Here is a 20,214-nt window from a genome sequence, read left to right as displayed (position 1 = left end):
TCACTTTGTTTTAAAATGTAAACAATAAAAGATGCTGCCTGCTAGCATGGGGGAGGCGATGGCATAGTGGTATTGTCGCTGGACTAGTAATCCAGAGATTACTGGGGATGTTCAGGGTAATGTTCTGGGGACCCGGGTTTGAATCCTGCTATGATGGTTGTATTTAAATTAAATAAAAATCTGGAATTAAAAATCTGATGATGACCATGAAATCATTGTCATAAAAACCCATTTGATTCCCTAATCCCCTTTAGGGAAGGAAATCTACCGTCCTTACCTGGTCTGGTCTACATGTGACTCCAGACCCACAGCAATGTGGTTGACTCTTAAATGGCCTCTGAAATGGCCTAGCAAGCCACTCAGCTATAAAGTCTCAAAGAAGGACTGAAACCAGACAGACCACCCGGCATTGACCTAGGCACTGGAAAGGGCAACGGCAAACTTAGCCTTGTCGACCCTGCAAAGCCCTTCTTACTAACATCTAGTGCCTAAATTGGGAGAGCTGGTCAAGCAACAGCCTGACATAGTCATCCTCAAGGAATTATATCTTACAGATAATTTCCCAGACACCACAATCACCATCACCATCCCTGGGTATGTCCTGTCCCACCGGCAGGACAGACCAAGCAGAGGTCGCAGCACATTGGTATACGGGCAGGAGTAGCCTTGGGAGTCCTCAACATCAACTCTGGACCCCTGAAATCTCATGGCATCAGGTCAAACATGCGCAAGGAAACCTCCTGCTGATCACCAAGTACTGCCCTCTCTCAGCTGATGAATCAGTGCTCCTCCATACTGAACGCCACTTGGAGGAAGCACTGAGAGTGACAAGAGCGCAGTGTGTACTCTGGATGGGGGCTTCCATGTCCATCACCAAGAGTAGCTTGGTAGCACCACTACTGACCAAGCTGGCCGAGTCCGACTGGCCTGGACTGGCTATACTGGTGGTGAGGGAACCAACAAGAGGGAAAAACACACTTGACCCCATCCTCACCAGCCTGCCTGTCGCAGATGCATCTGTCCATGACAGCATTGGTAAGACTGACCACTGCACAGTCCTTGTGGCGATGAAGTCCCACCTTCACATTGAGGATACCCTCATCGTGTTGTGTGGCACTACCACTGTGCTAAATGGGATAGGTTTCGAACAGATCTAGCAACTCAAGACTGGGCATCCATGAGGCACTGTGGGCCAACAGTAACAGAATTGTTCTCGAACACAATCTGTAACCTCATGGTCCAACATATCCCTCACTCCACTATTGCCACCAAAGCAGGGGATCAACACTCGTTCAAAGAAGAGTGCAGGAGGGCATGCCAGGAGCAGCACCAGGCATACCTAAAAATGTGGTGTCAACCTGGTGAAACTACAACACAGGACTACTTGCATGCCAAACAGCATAAGCAGCAAGTGAAAGACAGAGCTAAGCAATCCCACAACCAACGGATCAGATCTAAGCTCTGCAGTCCTGCCACATCCAGTTGTGAATGGCGGTAGACAATTAAACAACTCACTGGAGGAAGAGGCTCCACAAATATCCCCATACTCAACGATGGGGGATCCCAGCATGTCAGTGCAAATGATAAGGCTGAAGCATTTGCTACCATCTTCAGCCAGAAGTGCCAAGTGGATGATCCATCTCGGCCTCCTCCAGATGTCCCCAGCATCACAGATGCCCGTCTTCAACCAATTTGATTCACTCTACATGATATCAAGAAACGGATCAAGGCACTGGATAGTGCAAAGGCTATGGGCCCTGACAATATTCTGGCAATAGTACTGAAGACTTGTGCTCCAGAACTTGATGTGCCCCTAGCCAAGCTGTTCCAGTACAGCTATAACACTGGCATCTACCAGGCTTTGTGGAAAATTGCCCAGGTATGTCCTGTGCACAAAAAGCAGGACGAATCCAACCCAGCCAATTACCACCGCATCAGTCTACTCTCAATCATCAGTAAAGTGATGGAAGGGGTCATCAACAGTGCTATCAAGTGGCACTTGCTTAGCAATAACCTGCTCACTGATGCCAGGGCCACTCAGCTCCTGACCTCATTACAGCCTTGGTTCAAACATGGGCAAAAGAGCTGAACTCCCGAGGTGAGGTAAATGCGATTGCCCTCAACACCAAGGCTGCATTTGACCGAGTGTGGCATCAAGGAGCCCGAGCAAAACTGAAGTCAATGGGAATCGGGGAAAACTCACCTCTGGTTGGAGTCATACCTAGTACAAAGGAAGATGGTTGTGGTTGTTGGAGGTCAGTCATCTCAGCTCCAGGACATCACTGCAGGAGTTCATCAGGGTAGTGTCCTCCACCCAACCATCTTCAGCTGCTTCATTAATGACCTTCCTTCCATCATAAGGTCAGAAGTGGGGATGTTCGCTGATGATTGCACAATGTTCAGCACCATTCACTACTTCTCAGGTGCTGAAGCAGTCCATGTCCAGATGCCGCAAGACCTGGGCAATATCCAGGCTTGGACTGACAAGTGGCAAATAACATTTGCACCACACAAGTATCAGGCAATGACCATCTCCAATGAGAGAGAATCTAACCATTGCCCTTTGATGTTCAATGGCATTACCTTCACTGAATCTCCCAGTATCAACATCCTGGGGGTTCCCATTGACCAGAAACTGAAATGGACTAGCCATATAAATACTGTGGCTACAAGAGCAGGTCAGGGGCTAGGGATTCTGTGACGATTAACCCACCTCCCTACTCCCGAAAGCCTGTCCATCATCTACAAGACGCAAGTCAGGAGTGTGATGGAATACTCCCCACTTGCCTGGATGAGTGCAGCTCCCACAACACTCAAGAAGCTTGAAACCAGGACAGGTTGATTGATTGGCACCACATCCATAAACATTCATTCCCTCCACCACTGACACACAGTAGCAGCAGCGTGTACCATCTACAAGATACACTGCAGGAATTCACCAAGGCTCCTTAGACAACACCTTCCAAATCCGCAACCACTACCATCTAGAAGGACAAGGGCAGCAGATAGGTGGGAACGCCACCACCTGGAAGTTCCCCTCCAAGCCACTCACCATCCTGACTTGGAAGTATATCGCTGTTCCTTCACTGTCATTGGGTCAAAATCTTGGAACTCCCTTCCTAACAGCACCATGGATGCACCAACATCACATGGACTGCAGCAATTCAAGAAGGTAACTCACCACCACCTTCTCAAGGGCAACTAGGGATGGGTACTAAATGCTGGCCCAGCCAGCAAAACATACATCCTGTGAATGAATGAAAAAAAAAACTTCCCCGTTATGAAATCATACACCCTGTTATGCCTTTTAGGTATCAATGGCATGTGGCAAATTACATTGTTGTATCAAGTTGAAAAGCACTGCTTATTTAAAATAAAAAGAGCTTCTGTAAGTTGAGTTTAGGTCTGATACAGGAAAACAAACACTCACCAATACAAAAAAAATACAAACATTTAATCCTGTAAATTTTATATTTGCTAAGATAAATTTGGGCCAATCAAACTGGCTGCTGTAACAACAATGTTAGCAAGTGAAAGGCAACTTTTGATCATCGTCAAATTTTAAATACCAATATAGTAAACCATTTTGGAAAAACAAAGCCCATATCATTTTTAAAATATGGTGAAATGGAACATTAAATTTAGTTGAAAATAAAAAAAACAAAGATGATCTAAAAGTTATTCATAATTTAAGATCAAAATAGTAGCCATCATGGTAAATAAGGCAGTTAATGAAATTGTATGGTAACTTCTGATTTCTTTACCAGCTCAAAAGGTATCATTTTGTAATCTGATTTGAGAATTTTTTTTTTAAATGCAGCTTGATTTAAAATTTGTCTATAATTCATTGTTGAGAATTTACAAAAGAAATCCAACTTACAAATGTTGCATTGAAGACAAGAATACATACAATAAAGGGGCAAGAAAAGATGGTTAAACAAGCCTGTCCCATCCAATCATGGTGCCTCCTATGTGACCCCACCACTCCCAACCCTGCAGTCCCACAATCTCCTGGGACAGACAATAAAATAGAGAAAGTAATCTTAAATGAATTTAGGTAAAAAGTAAGAAATTCTTCTCCAACCCCCCAAAGGCAATCAAGCAAGCTCCAGAAGGCTACAGTAACTGCTGTTGACCTCACAGTGTCCAGACGTTGATAATGATGTTCAAACTTAAATGGTTGGAGACAAACAGCAAAATATGATGCCACATTCTTATTGAAATAAATATGTAAACACTTTGTTACAATTTATAGATTAAATTAGATTGATTAATATGAACAAGAAACTGAATATAGTTTGAGTAAATTTACGCACTTATTACATCTCAATAATATTTGTATTTTGGTCATCCTACACTGATAAATATTGTACAATTTCATCTCTGATATTACTTCATTGAAGCCATTGTAAGTCCACAAATACAGAAGAAACATTGAAGCAAGCATGCACACAACTACGAGACAAGAAGCCACAGCACATTATCGACCACAAATGTCTAGTGTACGAACAATGCAATAGATGCGTTCAAACCCACCTATCCGACAGATCTAGAGACTGCCTACTTTCAAGGGAATACTGACGACTGGTTAGCCTGCTAGAGTCTGACGCAGTCTCTAGGTCACTGCGTCCATTTGTGGCAGAATCTATGCTATCATAACGTCTACCAAAGAAAGTGGAAAGCACAAAGAGGAAGACAGTGAGGGAAAATTTAAATATACCAAAAAGTTACTCTAAACATTTTTTTTATTGCATACCCTACTGAGACAACTGTGCTTTCTGGATCAGGATATGAAATTAAACTTACTTAATATCCAGAGTGAAGCCAATGGATTGGGCAAAAGAATGGAAGGTGTGGGGGGCTTGAATCAAGAATTCTTTGCTCAACTACCACAGCACTCTGCAGCAAACACACCATAAGGAGGATTTATAGTACCCACAGATGTAGATCTGACTTCTCAGCCCTACTGTTGGGGATGCTTAGCCAAGTGCATTAGGCAAAGTGGATGATTTTAGTTATAGAGGGAAAATGCCAAAAAAAAAGTGGTCCAACACCATGACTAATCTAGTTTAAACATCACATTAATTTATCTTTTCTCACTATGTATTTAAAAATACAGTAGTCTCAGAACACAGTAAGCAATAGTTGCTTCAATTTCTAAAGTTCAACCTCATTCTTTAAGAAGTTTTCATAGAAAATCAAATTACATACACAGATTAAAAATATAACAGTCTGCCATATGAAAACTTGTTGCAATATTTCCAGTTTGAAATTGTAAATAAAGTCTTATTACAGCATATTCCAGTTAATGGGAACAGTTGTTTAAAGGGTATAAATACAGATGCACAATTGAGTCACTGTACAATGCTTGCCAAAAGGGAATGTCTAGTAAAAGAGAATGATAAAGATGTTCCCGTTAAGAGGTTTGCTTATGTATAACAATATTTTAACAATATACACCATAGTGTATATTTCTAGTACAGTATATATGTATGTGTTATCTTTTATAAAATACATTCTACATTTTCCTGTTGTTTTGTATGCTTATAGGTTTTATTTTCTATATATTAAACTGTGTGCACATTCCCCAAAATGCTGCCAAAAATACAATGTTATATACCAAAATATCAGTTAAGCAATGTTGTTGTTCTTGGTTCAAAATGGTCAAAGATGTTACCCCTTAAATCCTTCCATGCAGTCACCTTCCCTTCATTAACAGAAAAATTACTATGTACTGATCTTCTACAAAGACAATCAACAATAAAACTGCCTCCAGTGCAAAATAACCTGTGAAACTGATTAAATTATTTAATAACACATACATTATATATTATACATAATATCAAACAGCAGGGAGTCACCGAAAGAGAATTTTAGAATTTAAAGTGCATTCGTAAGCCCAGTGTGCACTATAAAAAGAATCATTTGTGGTATATTATATACAATCTCTAATGTGCACATAGTTAAACTCAATTACATTAACAGCTTATAAACCAAGTTACCTGCAAGACTAAAATAATTAAAATGGCAAGCTTTTAACCCTTACAAAAATTAAAGTATCCAAACCAAGAAGAAATAGCACAAATATAAATGCAACAGGTGAATTGCTGTATTATTTCACGCTGCAAGGACAATATTATTAAAAATATTTTGGAAATGCTTTTAATTTGGCCATACAATTCATGAAACAAAAAAAAGAACAAATAGAAGCCGATGTAGGCATCGGCTAATCAAGCCTGTTTTACAATTTAACAAAATCATGGCTGATCTTCTGCCTCAATTCCAATTTCCTTCCAGCTCCCCAGGTCCCTTGATCAGGCTTAAACATATTCAATGATGGAGAATCCACAACACTTTGGGGTATACAGTTCCAAAGATTCACAACCCGCTGAGTGAAGAAATTCATATCTCAGTCCTAAATGATCAGTCCCATTAACCTCCCTCTATCGCCTCCAATGAATGTATATTCTTCCTTAGATATGAAGACCAAAACTGTACAGTATTCCAGCTGTGGTCTCACCAAAGCCCATACAATTGTAGCAAGACTTCCTTATTCTTATTTTTCCAACCTCTTTGCATAAAGGCCAACAGGCCATTTGTCTTCCTTGTTACTTGCTGTATTGCATACCCATTTTCTGTGTCTCTTTTATGAGTACATCCAAGTCTTTCTGGACATAACATTTAGAAGTTTCATGCCTTCTAAAAATTTTCTGCTTCTCTATTCTTATAATCTATTCTCTATAATCTCACACTTCCCCACACTATACTCGATCTGCCACCTTGATGCCACTCACTTAACCTGTCTATATCTGCAGCCTCTTTGTGTCCTCACAGGTTATATTCACACCTAATTTTGTAATGACAGCAGACTTTGATATATTCCTCAGTCTCTTCATCTAAGTCATTAACATAGGTTGTGAATAGTTGAAGCACCGATTCTTGCTACACTAGTTAAAACCTGCCAACTTGAAAATGCCCTGTTCACCCCAAGCTCTATTTCCTGTACACTAACTAATTTTCTTATTCATGCGGAAAATTACCCCCAACTCCATGAGCTCTTACCTTGCGTATTAACCTTTTGTGTAGCACCTTATCAAATTTATTTTGGAAATCCAAGTATACCACTTCTCCCGGTTCCTCTTTACCTGCCCTGGTGTAGTAATTAAGCAGTTTTCAAGGTGTTTTGAAGTGTCCCACAGGGTTCTGTTCTGACATTATTTCTGTTCACTCCCTCTAGCTGGACGTATGGAGTGATGCCCAAATTTGCAGAAGGTACTATGAATAAAATTGACTTGAAACTGAAATGTATATTGTTGGAAATGTTGCTTTTTTTAATTATTGATACTCCACGATGTACAAAATACTCAAGTTATGGATTTTCTGTTCAACCATGAAAAACAGATGCTAAAACGCTATTCTAAAATTTGGAAAATTTCATGTATTTCCATGAAAAAAATTGAAATACCAAGTATATATTTAATAATACTGTCCTAATTACATGTATTTAGTGTAAATAATCAATAAGTTGACACCACACAATGAAAAACTATACTAACAAAAATGCTCAAGAATGGCAGAATTTAATGTCCAAGGGAAAAACTAAGTAGGGGCTGTAAAATAACATTTCCATCGCAAACTCCAAATTAACTTACCTTTCTGATTGTAGTGCAGATTAACTTTATTCAATAATTTATATATAAGTTTATTCCAGTTCATGCTAAAAGCAAAATCTCTGGGAATGAAAAATCAGTTCCAAGCACTGTTTCACAAATCCATTCCCAATGCTGCTTAGTTGGCTGGCTAGAGGAAGGAAAATATCTTCCTGAAGATGAATTAAACCGAACCGGTTTTCCCTTATTTTTTTCCTAGGTTGTTGTTAACCAGTGAAGCTCATCAACATAATTAGGACATGCAGACTGCATTATCGGTTTACACCAGGATGCATTCATTTAGCCACCGAAGTATGAGGTCATCTCACACCACCGCCAAGCTGCTCACCGTGCCAGGAAACAAAATTACACAAAAGATAATGAAATATTTGTTCAGATACTGAAGGTGATTGCGCCAGCTGGAAAGGAAATGTGCATCAGGAAACCACAGATATTTTCAGTTATGGACAGAAAAACAACAAAAGTCGCAAAAATTATTGTGGCCTTTTTAAATGAAAGGAGCCTAAGCAACAGAACAAAGCAATTAATTACAAATATTATTCACCAATAATTACATCCTGTTATCTAGGTTCCCTTCCCCACACCCTGTTGGAAGGTAAGCATTTCAAGCCTCTGGTCATGTACAACCCGCAAGTTAAGTTATGAAAGAGGTGCAGGTTAAGTCACCAATTGTCCTTTCCTCAGAATTACCTTCCTTCCTTTATTGAACATACCACAATGAGCCCACTGAGATCAAAGACTAGCCACAATCTCCTGCCACAGTGAAATATAGCATGCAGCTGTGCACTGACACACGCTCCACCAGGTTACCTCATGTTATTGCTGTTAACAATAGTGCAGTCCTACTTAACAATTACTCGTTTTTAAAAATCAAAAAGAAGTCAACATAATAAATTGTACCTTATTGGCCTCTGATGATCTGAATAATCTAACTCATAACTGTGAATAGAATCAGTGCAAGAATCCCGTGATCCACTCTGCTGATGCCGTGACGAAATGGAGTATTGATGGACTGATGCATTAGGCTGAGATGTTGTATAATATGGAGGTGGGATGCTGTTGCTAGTTTCACTTCGATAGTCACTGTCTCTGTCATCCACTGCACTGTCAGGATCTTCATTGTCTATAAACAATGACAATCACATTTCCACTATGTTGAAAGTCCAGAATTGTACAATAAATGCTAGTTTTAAAGTTTTTCTAGGTGCTTTAACATAATCATTTATAATCATACAACTTTTACAACTTTGCACCCATACTTTACTGCCCATGTACACCAAAAATGTGCATTTATGGAAAGCTAGAAATAATAGTCACCTGATTATTATACACAGATTAGCTGCATATCTCAAGCTTTGTTAAAACAGTTGGTGTCAGGTTAAAGGATGTTTCCTGAAAACATCTGTAAATTATAAGTTATATATTCACTCTTTAAAAAAGAAAAATCCTTTTACATGCTCCCTCACTATCTCAGCAGGTTTTGGCACAAGTAGTGGAGGGACAATATGGGTAAGACCAGGTTCAACCTCGTGGTTGGTGCTGAGTTATGAAAACAGAATATAAAACAATCCTATATAAAAAATAATTTTCCCCCATCTTTTTTCCTGTCAGTTTCTTTCCTCCCTTCACCCTCATGAAGGCAGGGACTGTTACTTGGGGTGCAACACTGTGGGACTGATCATCCTCTAGTACCTGGTTGATTTTCCTCCCCTAGCCCATTGCACAGAGCCCAAAGTTAGTTCCTCACTATTGTCTCAATTGTGATTGGCTAATTCAGCAAACACCACAACTGTGACTCAAATTTTTGCTTGTGTGGCTCAGTTCCACATTAATCATTGGCGTTTCAGCATTACCTTTACCATATGAACCATCCTAATCTCTGTTTAAAATAAAATAAATGAATATCGGAATTTAATCCGAAATATTATATCAGACAAACATAATGAGCAGACTTTATGGCCCCGTTTCGGTGGGGACGAGGCTGTAAAATGCGGCGAGACATTCTAAACCTCATAGGCTTCAGCAGGAATGTAAAATCCTGCCCAATAAGGTTAATAAAAATTCCATGTATGTGGTACAAAATATATGGAACTATGTAATAACTATGGGTATCCATTTACTACAGTTGGAACTTCGATTTTAGTAAACAATAATTACAAGAAAAGTCTAAATAATTGAAAAACTAAGAACGGATCATCCTTTGATCTTCAATCTAATATTTACTTAACTTTTCAAATGCATAACCCTGCCCTGGATCATAGGAAATGGTGTAAACTATGCAGCTCGTCAAACCCATCCTGCCATTCAGTGAGATCATGGCTAATCTGTACCTTAACACTATCCACCCACTTTGACTCGACATCCTTTTATACCCTTATCCAGCAATTAATTACAAATATTATTCACCAACAATTATATCCCGTTATCGAGGTTCCCTCAGATTTAAGGTTAATGGAGTTAGCATCTACTGCATTTTTAGGAAAGAATTCAAAACTTCTAGCACCTTTAGCATGGCGAAGTGTTTCGCAACTTCTCTCCTGAATGGCCTGGTTCTGATTTTAAGGTTCTGTCCCTTTGTCTTAGACTACCACACCCAGGGGAAAAAAGCTTTTTTTCTATCTGGCTCCACCCTTTGTAAATGGAAGCTCACCCAAATCATGGTTGTGTATGTCTCATACCAAGTCCTGCTCACCCATAACTTCAACAACACATTGATTTTAAAGTTCTCAGCCTTCTTTTCAAATCCCTCAGTGGCCCCATACCTCCCATCAGCCCAATAATCTTCCAAATCTCTGTGCTTCTCTAATTCTGGCCTTTCAGGCGATCTCTGATATTAAATTGCTCCACCATTGGTGGATGTGCCTTCAGTTGCTTAAGTCTTGAGCTCTGGAATTCCCTCCCTAAACATTTCCACCTCTCTGCCCCTCTACCTCCCTCTGCTCTTTTAAGACGCTCCATAAAATCTACCCCTTTGGCTACCTGTCCTAATATTGCCTTATGTGGATTGGTGTTAAGTTTGTTTGATAACAGTCCTGAGAAGCACCTTGGGAGATTTTACTACGTTAAGGTGCAATTATAAATGCAAGTTGGTGGCTTTCAATTCCTTCCAAAATTCTAAAAACCTCAATTAAATCACCTCTTAACCTTTTATACTCCTGGGAATTCAAGTCTAGTTTGTATAATCTCTCCTCACAATCTAACCCTTGGCCATAAGCATTGCACTCCTTTCAAGGTCGAACAGGTACGGTAATATAGCAGTTATGTTACTAGACTAATGATCCAGAGGCCTGGACTAACAATCCCAAGATGAGAGTTCAAATTACCACGGTAGTTGGGGAATTTAAATTCAGTTAATTAAATAAATTTGGAATAAAAAGCTAATGTCAGTAATAGTGACCATGAAACGATCGGATTGTTGTAAAAACCCAACTGGTTCACTAGTGTCTTTTAGGGAAGGAAATCTACTGTCTATACCCAGTCTGGCCTAAATCTGACTCCAGATCCACAACAATGTGGTTTACTCTTATCTGCCACCTGAATGCCTGAATGGCCTAGTGAGCCAATCAGTTGTATAAAAAAATATCCATCAAAAACTGTAATACGCAGGGACTGCAATGTTTCAAGGTGGTGGTTCACCACGAACTCAAAGGCAATTAGAGATGGACAATAAATAGCAGTGACTTGGACATCTCATGAATGAATGAAAAGAATCAGTCTAATGAAATCGGCAGACACATGGCAGATGAAATTTAATGCAGAATGTAAAAGGATTAATTTTGGTAAGAACGAGGAAAGGCAATATAAACTAAGTGGTACAATTTTTAAGGATGTGCAGGAACAGGGTCACCGGGTTATATATAAACAAAAGTCTTTGAAGGTGGCAGAACAAGTTAAAAAGGCTATAAAAAGCCATATGGGATCCTTGATTTTATAATAGAGACAGAGGAAAAAAAGCAAGGAAGATATGCTAAACCTTGATAAGCCCCAGATGAAGAAGTGTGGCCAATTCTGGGCACCACACCTTAAGAAAGATGTTAAGGCCTTAGGGAGGGTGCAGAGGAGATTTATTATAATTTACTAGGTATAAAAGCCTTCAGTTACATGGAGAAACTAGAGAAGGTAGGGCTGTTCTCCTTAGAACAGAGAAACTTAAGGGAAGATTTTCAAGGCGTTAAAATCATAAAGGGCTTTATTACATTAGGGGAAATGGTTTCCAGTGCCAGTATAGTTGATGACCAGAGATGATAATGAATTACACAGCAAGTTGTTAAGATTTGGAGCTCACTGTCAGAAAGGGTGGTAATTCAATAATAACTCTCAAAAAAAAGTGGATAAATACTTCAAGGGGGGAAAAATTGCAGTGTAATGGGGAGGGAGCAGAAGAGTGTCACTGTTTGGATAGCAAGAGTCAGCACAGGCCCAATGGGCTGAATGGCCTCCTTCTATGCTGTACCATTCTATGATTCGACACTCTTTAGCTATACACATCTCTATAATGCAATTATGAAAAATATTCTTATTAGGCAAAACAAATAGTTGTCTGAACTGTAAATATCTGTTTGCACAGTATTCAAGGCTCTATTGGTGATGGATAAAACATATTCGTATCAAAATTCCTGAAGGCAAGTAAAACCAAAATAATTTTAAGCTAAATACTAGGAATGCTCTAACCAAATATTTAATACAATAACCCATGGAAAATTGACATTTGCAAGTAGCTCCTACATTTAAAAGTTACCGTAGCAGATTTTCTATGAGAAAAAATATAAAATACTGCTGAGAAATATTTTACACTGTGGCTGCTCAGCAAGTTATTTCTATGGCAATGCAGTAGTAGGCTGCAGATAAGCATAATTAATTCTCCACATGGCAAATTACAAACATTGGTAATATTATTATGGAGAGGCACCGAACCGAACCCACATATTTTTCTAAAAGGGAAGTAGGGGAAAATAATTATCCACGGTTGCTTTTGTACATTTTATAGCAGTGAGTCACTGAAAGGCAGAGGTCTGGTAAAGCTAGCATGAAGGCTGTCTAAAGGCACATAAGTGAAGGGAAGTAAAATATGTTCCATGTTTCTAACCCAAATAGTACTGCTTACAATATAATTAGAGGTTCTAGAACACATTTGGCCATGTTACGTTTCCTCTCCCCTGTTCCTGTGAGGCAGTTCAACCTTCTGCTGAATCATCATGTCATTTTCACCCTCAACACCCTTAATCCTTAGTAGATCCAAGTTGAAACTATCAAATTGGCAGCATAGTTGCATAGCATCACAGGAAACTAAACTAAGACTTTGAAAAAGCAATCGCTCGTGACATGCTTTAAGAGTAGAAAATGATCTTCATACATTTTCCAAGAGTTAGATTAAAAATGAAGATCTTCAGAGGTGAAGGACAATCAACAGATGATTTCATTATCAAAGTCTTCAATAAAAGTTATTAAGAAATTAGTACAGTCTTGTTTATACAATGTCTGTAAAGCCTTCCATATTATTTGGGTATTATGCAGCTTCTGCAATAAGAATAAAGTCTAACATCTTAATGTAAATGATCAGCAATATAAAATAAATCATCTACCAGATTACACACACATCATATTTAAAGTAAATTAAATTTAAAGGCACAATGAATTACCTGCTAAAGACCAGTTTGTGAACAGTGTTCTATGTTTGCAGTTCCATTACCAGACAGTGAGGCAATGGATCTGATCAAAATAGTATATTTCAATTAATAGAACAATTCTGATTAATTGGAAAAGGAAATGTTAATAACAAGTTAATAGAATGGTTGTGCTGTTTTTGGACACATCTACCCTTCTGGTTGTTAAGTTTCACTGCAATTAAATATAAATTAAAATAATTTGCGTTTGTCTGTGTTTAACAACAATAATACGCAAAAAAAAGTCATTTTCTTGAAAATCACATAATCTGGTCTATTAACCTCATATTGTATTGTAAAATTTGTAGGTCTGTTACATGATTGTTGTCACTTCACTAACCCAGTGTATACCATCATCTAACCTACATATTTGACTGAATCTATAGTCTAATAGAATAGTAAATTTGGAGTCAGCCAGAAGCAATAAATAATTACATACTTTGTTGGTCTCCCCAGCCGAAATAGCTCCAGTTGCCTGTGGGGTAGCAAAGGATAGCAAAGAATTAAAAGAAACTACATCATAATGACAGAACTAAACAGTTAAAGCAAGCAAACTAGAGGTTCCACTGAACATTCACTCAGCACTCAAATAAAAAAAAAAATTCATCCAGAATACTTTTTATCCATAACTCTGCAAATGAGTTGTTTAATATAATGCCCTTAAGATGTTAACTTAATGGCTCATTAAAATTGAAATGTTAAGGTACATAATAGATGCATAACTGCAATTGCACCTTGTATTTGATATGTGGGAAACTACCTGGCATTTTCCAAAGCATCTTTATCTTAATAATGATGCACTGGAAGCACAGAGAAAGATGAGAGGATAACTGGTGCAGAAGCAGAAATGGGCTGCTAAAGGTTGAATGTTAAATGACCACCCACACCTTCTATGCTTTGCAGGTGCAGTGCTTTGAAATTATTTTTGCTGATGTATTAAAGATAGCAGAGAACTGTGTTAGTGTCAACATAAACACAAGAATATCAAGTACTAGTAAGTGAAAAGTTAGTAAGTAGTAATTAAGGGAAGACATGTATTGCTGATAGAGGAATTTCCAAGATTTGTCCTATTCTCCCATCTCTAAATTGCTTGACCATTGGGAAGGGGGTGCAGGTGGAAGAGAGGTGGGTGACAGTGGGTTGACAGCACAAACAACCTGCACCTCGCTTGCATAGCACAGACTAAATGGACCAGTTGATCTTTTTCTGTCCTCCTTATTCATACTGTTATATGTGAATACTTGTTCACTTGGTACTTACATAGATATGGCTGATGAAAAACAATTTGCAGAGCCTGAAGGTGCAGTGCTTTCTGCTTAACAGTAGCATTCAATTCACTAGTGGCAAACAACAGCCTAGAATATGCACTCTAGGATATTCCAAGCTTGAATTAACTAAAGCGGTACACACCAGGTAAAACATAATATACAAATGAGGGTCATCCAAGTTCAGGCATCAACAAAGGAGTAGTAAAAATTTGGCCAGAAGGGCAGCTTCAGGTCATTCTCAGTTGCTAAGGTCCAACAAAATTGATACTACTCAGCATGTGCATACTGTATCTGTGCAGTAGACTGTTGTTTGAAACTGCAGTTAACCCTGGAGAGCATGATACCTCCACCTTTATGTGAAGTTGAAATTCCTTAACAGAATTATTAATCACAACTGTGGGATATCTTGGGAATATCCTAACTGATGCAATAGGGATTTCAAGCTCAAATCTAAGTGAGTTTTTTCCCTCTGGATTCATCATGCTAGGGAATTGTCAGAGTGGTACCCTGACACAGGATTTCAACAATCCCCTATGGAGAACATGCAAAGTAAATGCCCAGCAGCAGGGTTGTGGCAAGAGGGAACTTGGTCTCAAAGCATTTCTACATAATTTGCATACCACCTAACACACTCAAATCACCCATGCACAGTCAAAAAGCAGGTAGGCCCAGGCAGCCGCCATAGTAGAAGACATGGCACCAATAGTTGCAGGACCATTTTATGACACATTGTTTGCCTCTATCCTATCACCCCATCAACAGAGGATATCCACAAGTCAGTCAAGCCATTTTCTTCTCTCAATAGAGGATAACTAGATTAGGGAAAAGGGTACAATCTGCGCACACAGTCACAAAGTCAAAGCCCTGAAGTGTGCATTGGATTGTGTAGACAGTTCATTTGTACTGGGCCCACGTTTCTGCAGCAGCAGATGCAAGCACAATAGTTGTGGTGAGGTACAGAGTTACAGCGTCCCCTGGGCTTAATCTGTCAATTCATTGGGAACATGATACACCAATACAGGAGCAACTTCTAAGCTTATATGGAATGGTGCACTTATTTATAAATTCTGTTGGATTTCTCTACTTTGCTGCAGCTGACAACTTTTCACTGTCTTCATTTAAACCTTTGACTTTGACTTAATCTTGCTGCATGGTGACTCTTCTTCTGACATCATATAGCACACTAATATCCCTTTGGAAGCCTTATTTAGGCTATTCAATAAGACCTCGAGACATTTCCAGGCAGCTAAAATCAGCTAAATCCGCACAAACTAAGGATTGAACCTAGAACCCAACAGGTCTGATAATCATGGTTATTTAATTACTCATTGCATTACCCACTAAGCTATTAGGGTGCTGTTTCAGTGTTTTTAATAGCACAGATCTCTGCAGATGTTCCAAATTACCATGTGCTATATGCTGTCATAAATTCACCTCACTGAAGAAGAAAATTAAGAATAGCCTTTTGCTTTTCAGTCATTTGTAGCCATTTCACCTCAGCCCTCCATATTTATTTGGTGGTTTTCCAAGAAAATACCTTTTTAGTACTGTGATTATATTGAATGGCATTTTCACTTGTTCTGTGACCAACAATAATTGTGAGAAATGCTCTTAATTTATGAAAAAGCAGAAGCAAGAACATTTTAAAAAATAAATGTTTTTACAGGCACCAAACTTGTTTTTTTCTAGAAACAGTTTTGACTGTTATTTTTACTTTGGGGGATATGATGCCAAACTATCCTAAAAGAAGTTGAATATTTTGAGCAGAAGTAAGTCACCACTTTTCACTATGTATTGTTGGATTAAGTAAGTGTGTAAACAGTATTATTAACCCATACAGCTTATATGATATAGAACTAGAATGATTGAGTAGGTTTGACAAAATGTCCTATTAATACAATGTAACAGACTCCATGCAAAGATCAGTGAATCAGTTTATATCCAGAGATCAATTTTATACATTTTTTTACTGTGTAAAGCAGATCTATTATGGGTTACAGGTTAATGGCTGTCTCCTGGTTACTTAAATTGAATGCTATAGTCCATTGGGACTAATATGTGTACAGTTACTAGTGTGTGGTTGGTGAAATCAAATGGATTAAGATTTATCCATTTTACTTAGAGTTAAGTCTGGTCAAGAAAGTACTGTTATCTATTGGTACAATGAAAATTAATGCTGCCTTACGGATGATAGAAAGGAAATTTCTTTTAAAATGACCTTTTTACAGGTTTTATCTTATAAGTCACTTTTAATATTACTATTAACATAGGTGAATTCAGCACTGGAATAGGTTTTTTAAAGAAGCTCTCAAAAGCTGAATTCTCTGGGGAATTTTTAACCTTGAGGATCACATTGGTTTGGGCACAACTAGGTGGGGGTTAAAACCAGCAAAGCTGCAAGCCAACTTCTGTGTTTAACTCAAGAAGATTAGGCTGGTTGCATGAAATCTTCTTGGTTAGTTGCCAATTAAAATATGCTAGTTCCTCAATTGGAGTGATATTTCAATTTACTTTTAAATTTAATGGTACGGCCACAGTTGTCAGGGCTTCCCGAAAGTTGTCAATGAAAACAAGGTGAGAATACAAAGGCAGTGAGGGGATGACTCAATTTCATGGAAATACTACAAAAAATATTCAGTACTCATGGCCTCTGACCTGCTCCTATAGCCACAGTATATCCAGTTAGGTTTCTGGTCAATAATTACCCCACAGGACATTAATGGTGGGAGATTTAGCAGTGGTAGTGCCGTTGAGTGCCAGGGGGAAGTGGTTAGACTCTAGCTGGAAATGGCTACACCCAGTCAAATTCTGCCTTGATGTCAACAGCCTTGATGTCACTCTGAGCTCACCTCTAGAATTTAATTCTTTTGCCCCGATTTGAACCAAGATTATAATGAGGTCTGGAGCCGAGTGTTTCCTGGTGGAACCCAAACTGGGCATCAGTCAACAGGTTATTGGTGAGTATGTGCCACTTGATAGTGCTTTTAACACCTCCCATCACTTTGCTGATTATTGAGAGTAATTGGTTAGATTGAACTTGTTTTGCTTCCTGTGGACAAAACATACTTGGGCAGTTTTCCATATTGCTAGACAGATGCCAGTGTTATAACTATATTGGAAAAGCTTCTGGAGCATAAATCTTCAGCACTATAGCTGGGATGATCATTGCTTTTGCTGTATCCAGTGCACTCAGCCATTTCTTGATATCAAGTGGAGTGAACTGATCCGGCTGAAGGCTGACATTGTGATGGGGGGTATTTCCAAGGTGACCAACACCGGCAAAAAATTTAAGGGATGTTTTGGTATTGGTGCAAACCTTACAGAGCTTCTTGGGCTGCCGGAGAGAAGATCAAAGAGGAGGACACGGTGCACATGCACAGGTGCATACTGTGCAAAGCTGCAGCATTGCAAATACAGGGAAAACAGCACCCAGGCCTCAAACAACCCAAGTCATGGGACAAACAGGCCAGCTGCAGGACAATCCCGAAAAATCCAGGATGGTTGGTCACACCTGGGTACTTTAGAAGGAAGCCAAGGTCTATCATCCACTCAGCACTACTGCCTGAATATAGTTGCAAACGGGTTAGCCTCATCTTTTGCATTCATACGGGGCTCCCCCATCATTGAGGATGGAGATGTTTGTGGAGACTGCTCTTCCTGTTAATTGTTTAAGTGTCCATTCGCGACTGGATGTGGACTGCAGAGCTTTGATCTGATCCACTGGTTGTGGAACTGCTTACCTATGTCCGAAGCATGCTGCTTCTGCTGTTTAGCATGCTTGTAGCCTTGTGTTGTAGTTTTACCAGGCTGTAACTTCATTTATAGGTACACCTGGTGCTGCTCTAGGCATGATGTCCTGGATTGATGTTGATGGTATGGGATATGCCATGAGCTATGAGGTTACAGATTGTAGTGGGATACAGTTCTGCTGCTGCTGATGGCTCAAAATATTCATAGATGCTCAGTTCTGAGTTGCTGGATCTTTTCTAAATCTATTCCATTTAGCACACTCTCAGTGGTACACAACACGATGGAGTGTGAAGACAGGATGTTGTCATCACAACGACACTGCAGTGGTCAGTTCTACAAATACTGTCATGAATAGTTGCATCAGCAGCAGGTAGATTGGTAAGGACAAGGTCAGGTAGGTTTTTTCCCTCATTCAGGATCTCTCACCACCTGCCGCAGGCCCAGTCTGACAGCTATGTCCTTCAGGACTTCAGTGGTGCTGCAACTGAGCCATCCTGGCTGACTTTAAGCTTGGAAGGGCAGTGTTCATGAGAGCTTCCATCAATTTCTTAATGGCCTTAATAGGCCATTTACATTTCGGCGGGCACGCAGCCGACTCCGGCGTGCACCCGCCAAACGAAGTATCGCGATGATATCGGGACGCACGCCCCATGTCATCATGTGTCAATTTACAGGTCAGCGTATCGGGCCCACCCCTGCGAGCCAATGGAAAAATCCTGCCCAAGGAGATACTGTGACTTGGGATGTAACAAACTATCATACAAACAGATATCAGGCACTCAATTCCCAGAGAAGTTAAGATGCTCAGTCACATCACTTCCATATTTTGATCTGTTTGTTTGCCCTTACTGTAATTTGTTTTGTTGTAATATTATCCACCAAAGCCAATGGCATGGACTGTGACTGTAAGGAGTAGCTAAACAACAGTAAACAATTACATTTAAAGTTAAGTAACTGTGGCAAGGTATCAGCTTTTCCCATTCACAGGATAAAATCCTAATTGCTATCATAAAAGAAATGTCTAATTTGCACTGGTTTTAACAGGGCAATCTAGCTGAAACCAACCAATTTAGTGCAAAAATTACATCAAACATAAATTGATTTTCTGCTCTCTTTAACAATCATTCAGAAAACATTGCGCTTGAAATTGAACTTGCCCACACCTCTAGATCAAAATAATGAGGATGATGAGTTTGCACCGATTGAAACAGTGGCCATTTCACAGAATCACAGTGCAGAAGAGGCCCTTCAGCCCATCGAGTCTGCACCGACACGTGAGAAACACCTGACCTACTTACCTAATCCCATTTACCAGCACTTGGCCCATAGCCTTGAATGTTATGACATGCCAAGTGCTCATCCAGGTACTTTTTAAAGGATGTGAGGCAACCCGCCTCCACCACCCTCCCAGGCAGCGCATTCCAGACTGTCAACACCCTCTGGGTAAAAAAGTTTTTCCTCACATCCCCCCTAAACCTCCTGCCCCTCACCTTGAACTTATGCCCCCTTGTGACTGACCCTTCAACGAAGGGGAACAGCTGCTCCCTATCCACCCTGTCCATGCCCCTCATAAGCTTGTACACCTCGATCAGGTTGCCCCTCAGTCTTCCCTGCTCCAACGAAAACAACCCAAGTCTATCCAACCTCTCTTCATAACTTAAATGTTTGAGGAGGGTCTTTAAATTGAGGGGTTTTTTAGGCACACAGGTGCTAGTAGGTACATGTTAAAACTTTTCACAAACGAAAAAATATTTAATTTACTAAGAATCTGGTTAATGTATACCAATGAAACTAGTAAATGGCTCAGTATGTTTTTTGAACTCATTTTACTGATTTAAAATTCGGTTATTCACAGTTGAAGGG

At 39.5% G+C, this 20,214-nt stretch overlaps 1 protein-coding gene across 1 annotated transcript in view; it reads right to left on the bottom strand.

Annotated features, from left to right (window-relative positions):
• LOC144688872 (protein unc-13 homolog A-like) overlaps nucleotides 1-20,214 on the bottom strand; it is a 425,192-nt gene that overhangs the window by 229,901 nt on the left and 175,077 nt on the right. Inside the window, exons 8-10 of the mRNA XM_078555875.1 lie at nucleotides 13,773-13,808; nucleotides 8,571-8,793; nucleotides 4,537-4,662 (exon numbers count right to left, since the gene is read on the bottom strand). Of these exons, the coding sequence (XP_078412001.1) occupies nucleotides 4,537-4,662; nucleotides 8,571-8,793; nucleotides 13,773-13,808 (385 nt within the window). The remainder of the gene's footprint in view (nucleotides 1-4,536; nucleotides 4,663-8,570; nucleotides 8,794-13,772; nucleotides 13,809-20,214) is intronic.

The sequence above is a fragment of the Cetorhinus maximus genome, chromosome 13 (assembly GCF_964194155.1).
Source record: "Cetorhinus maximus chromosome 13, sCetMax3.hap1.1, whole genome shotgun sequence".
NCBI lineage: Eukaryota > Metazoa > Chordata > Chondrichthyes > Lamniformes > Cetorhinidae > Cetorhinus > Cetorhinus maximus.
The sequence above is the reverse complement of the archived record's forward strand: the minus strand, read 5'-3'. Positions and strand labels throughout refer to the sequence as shown.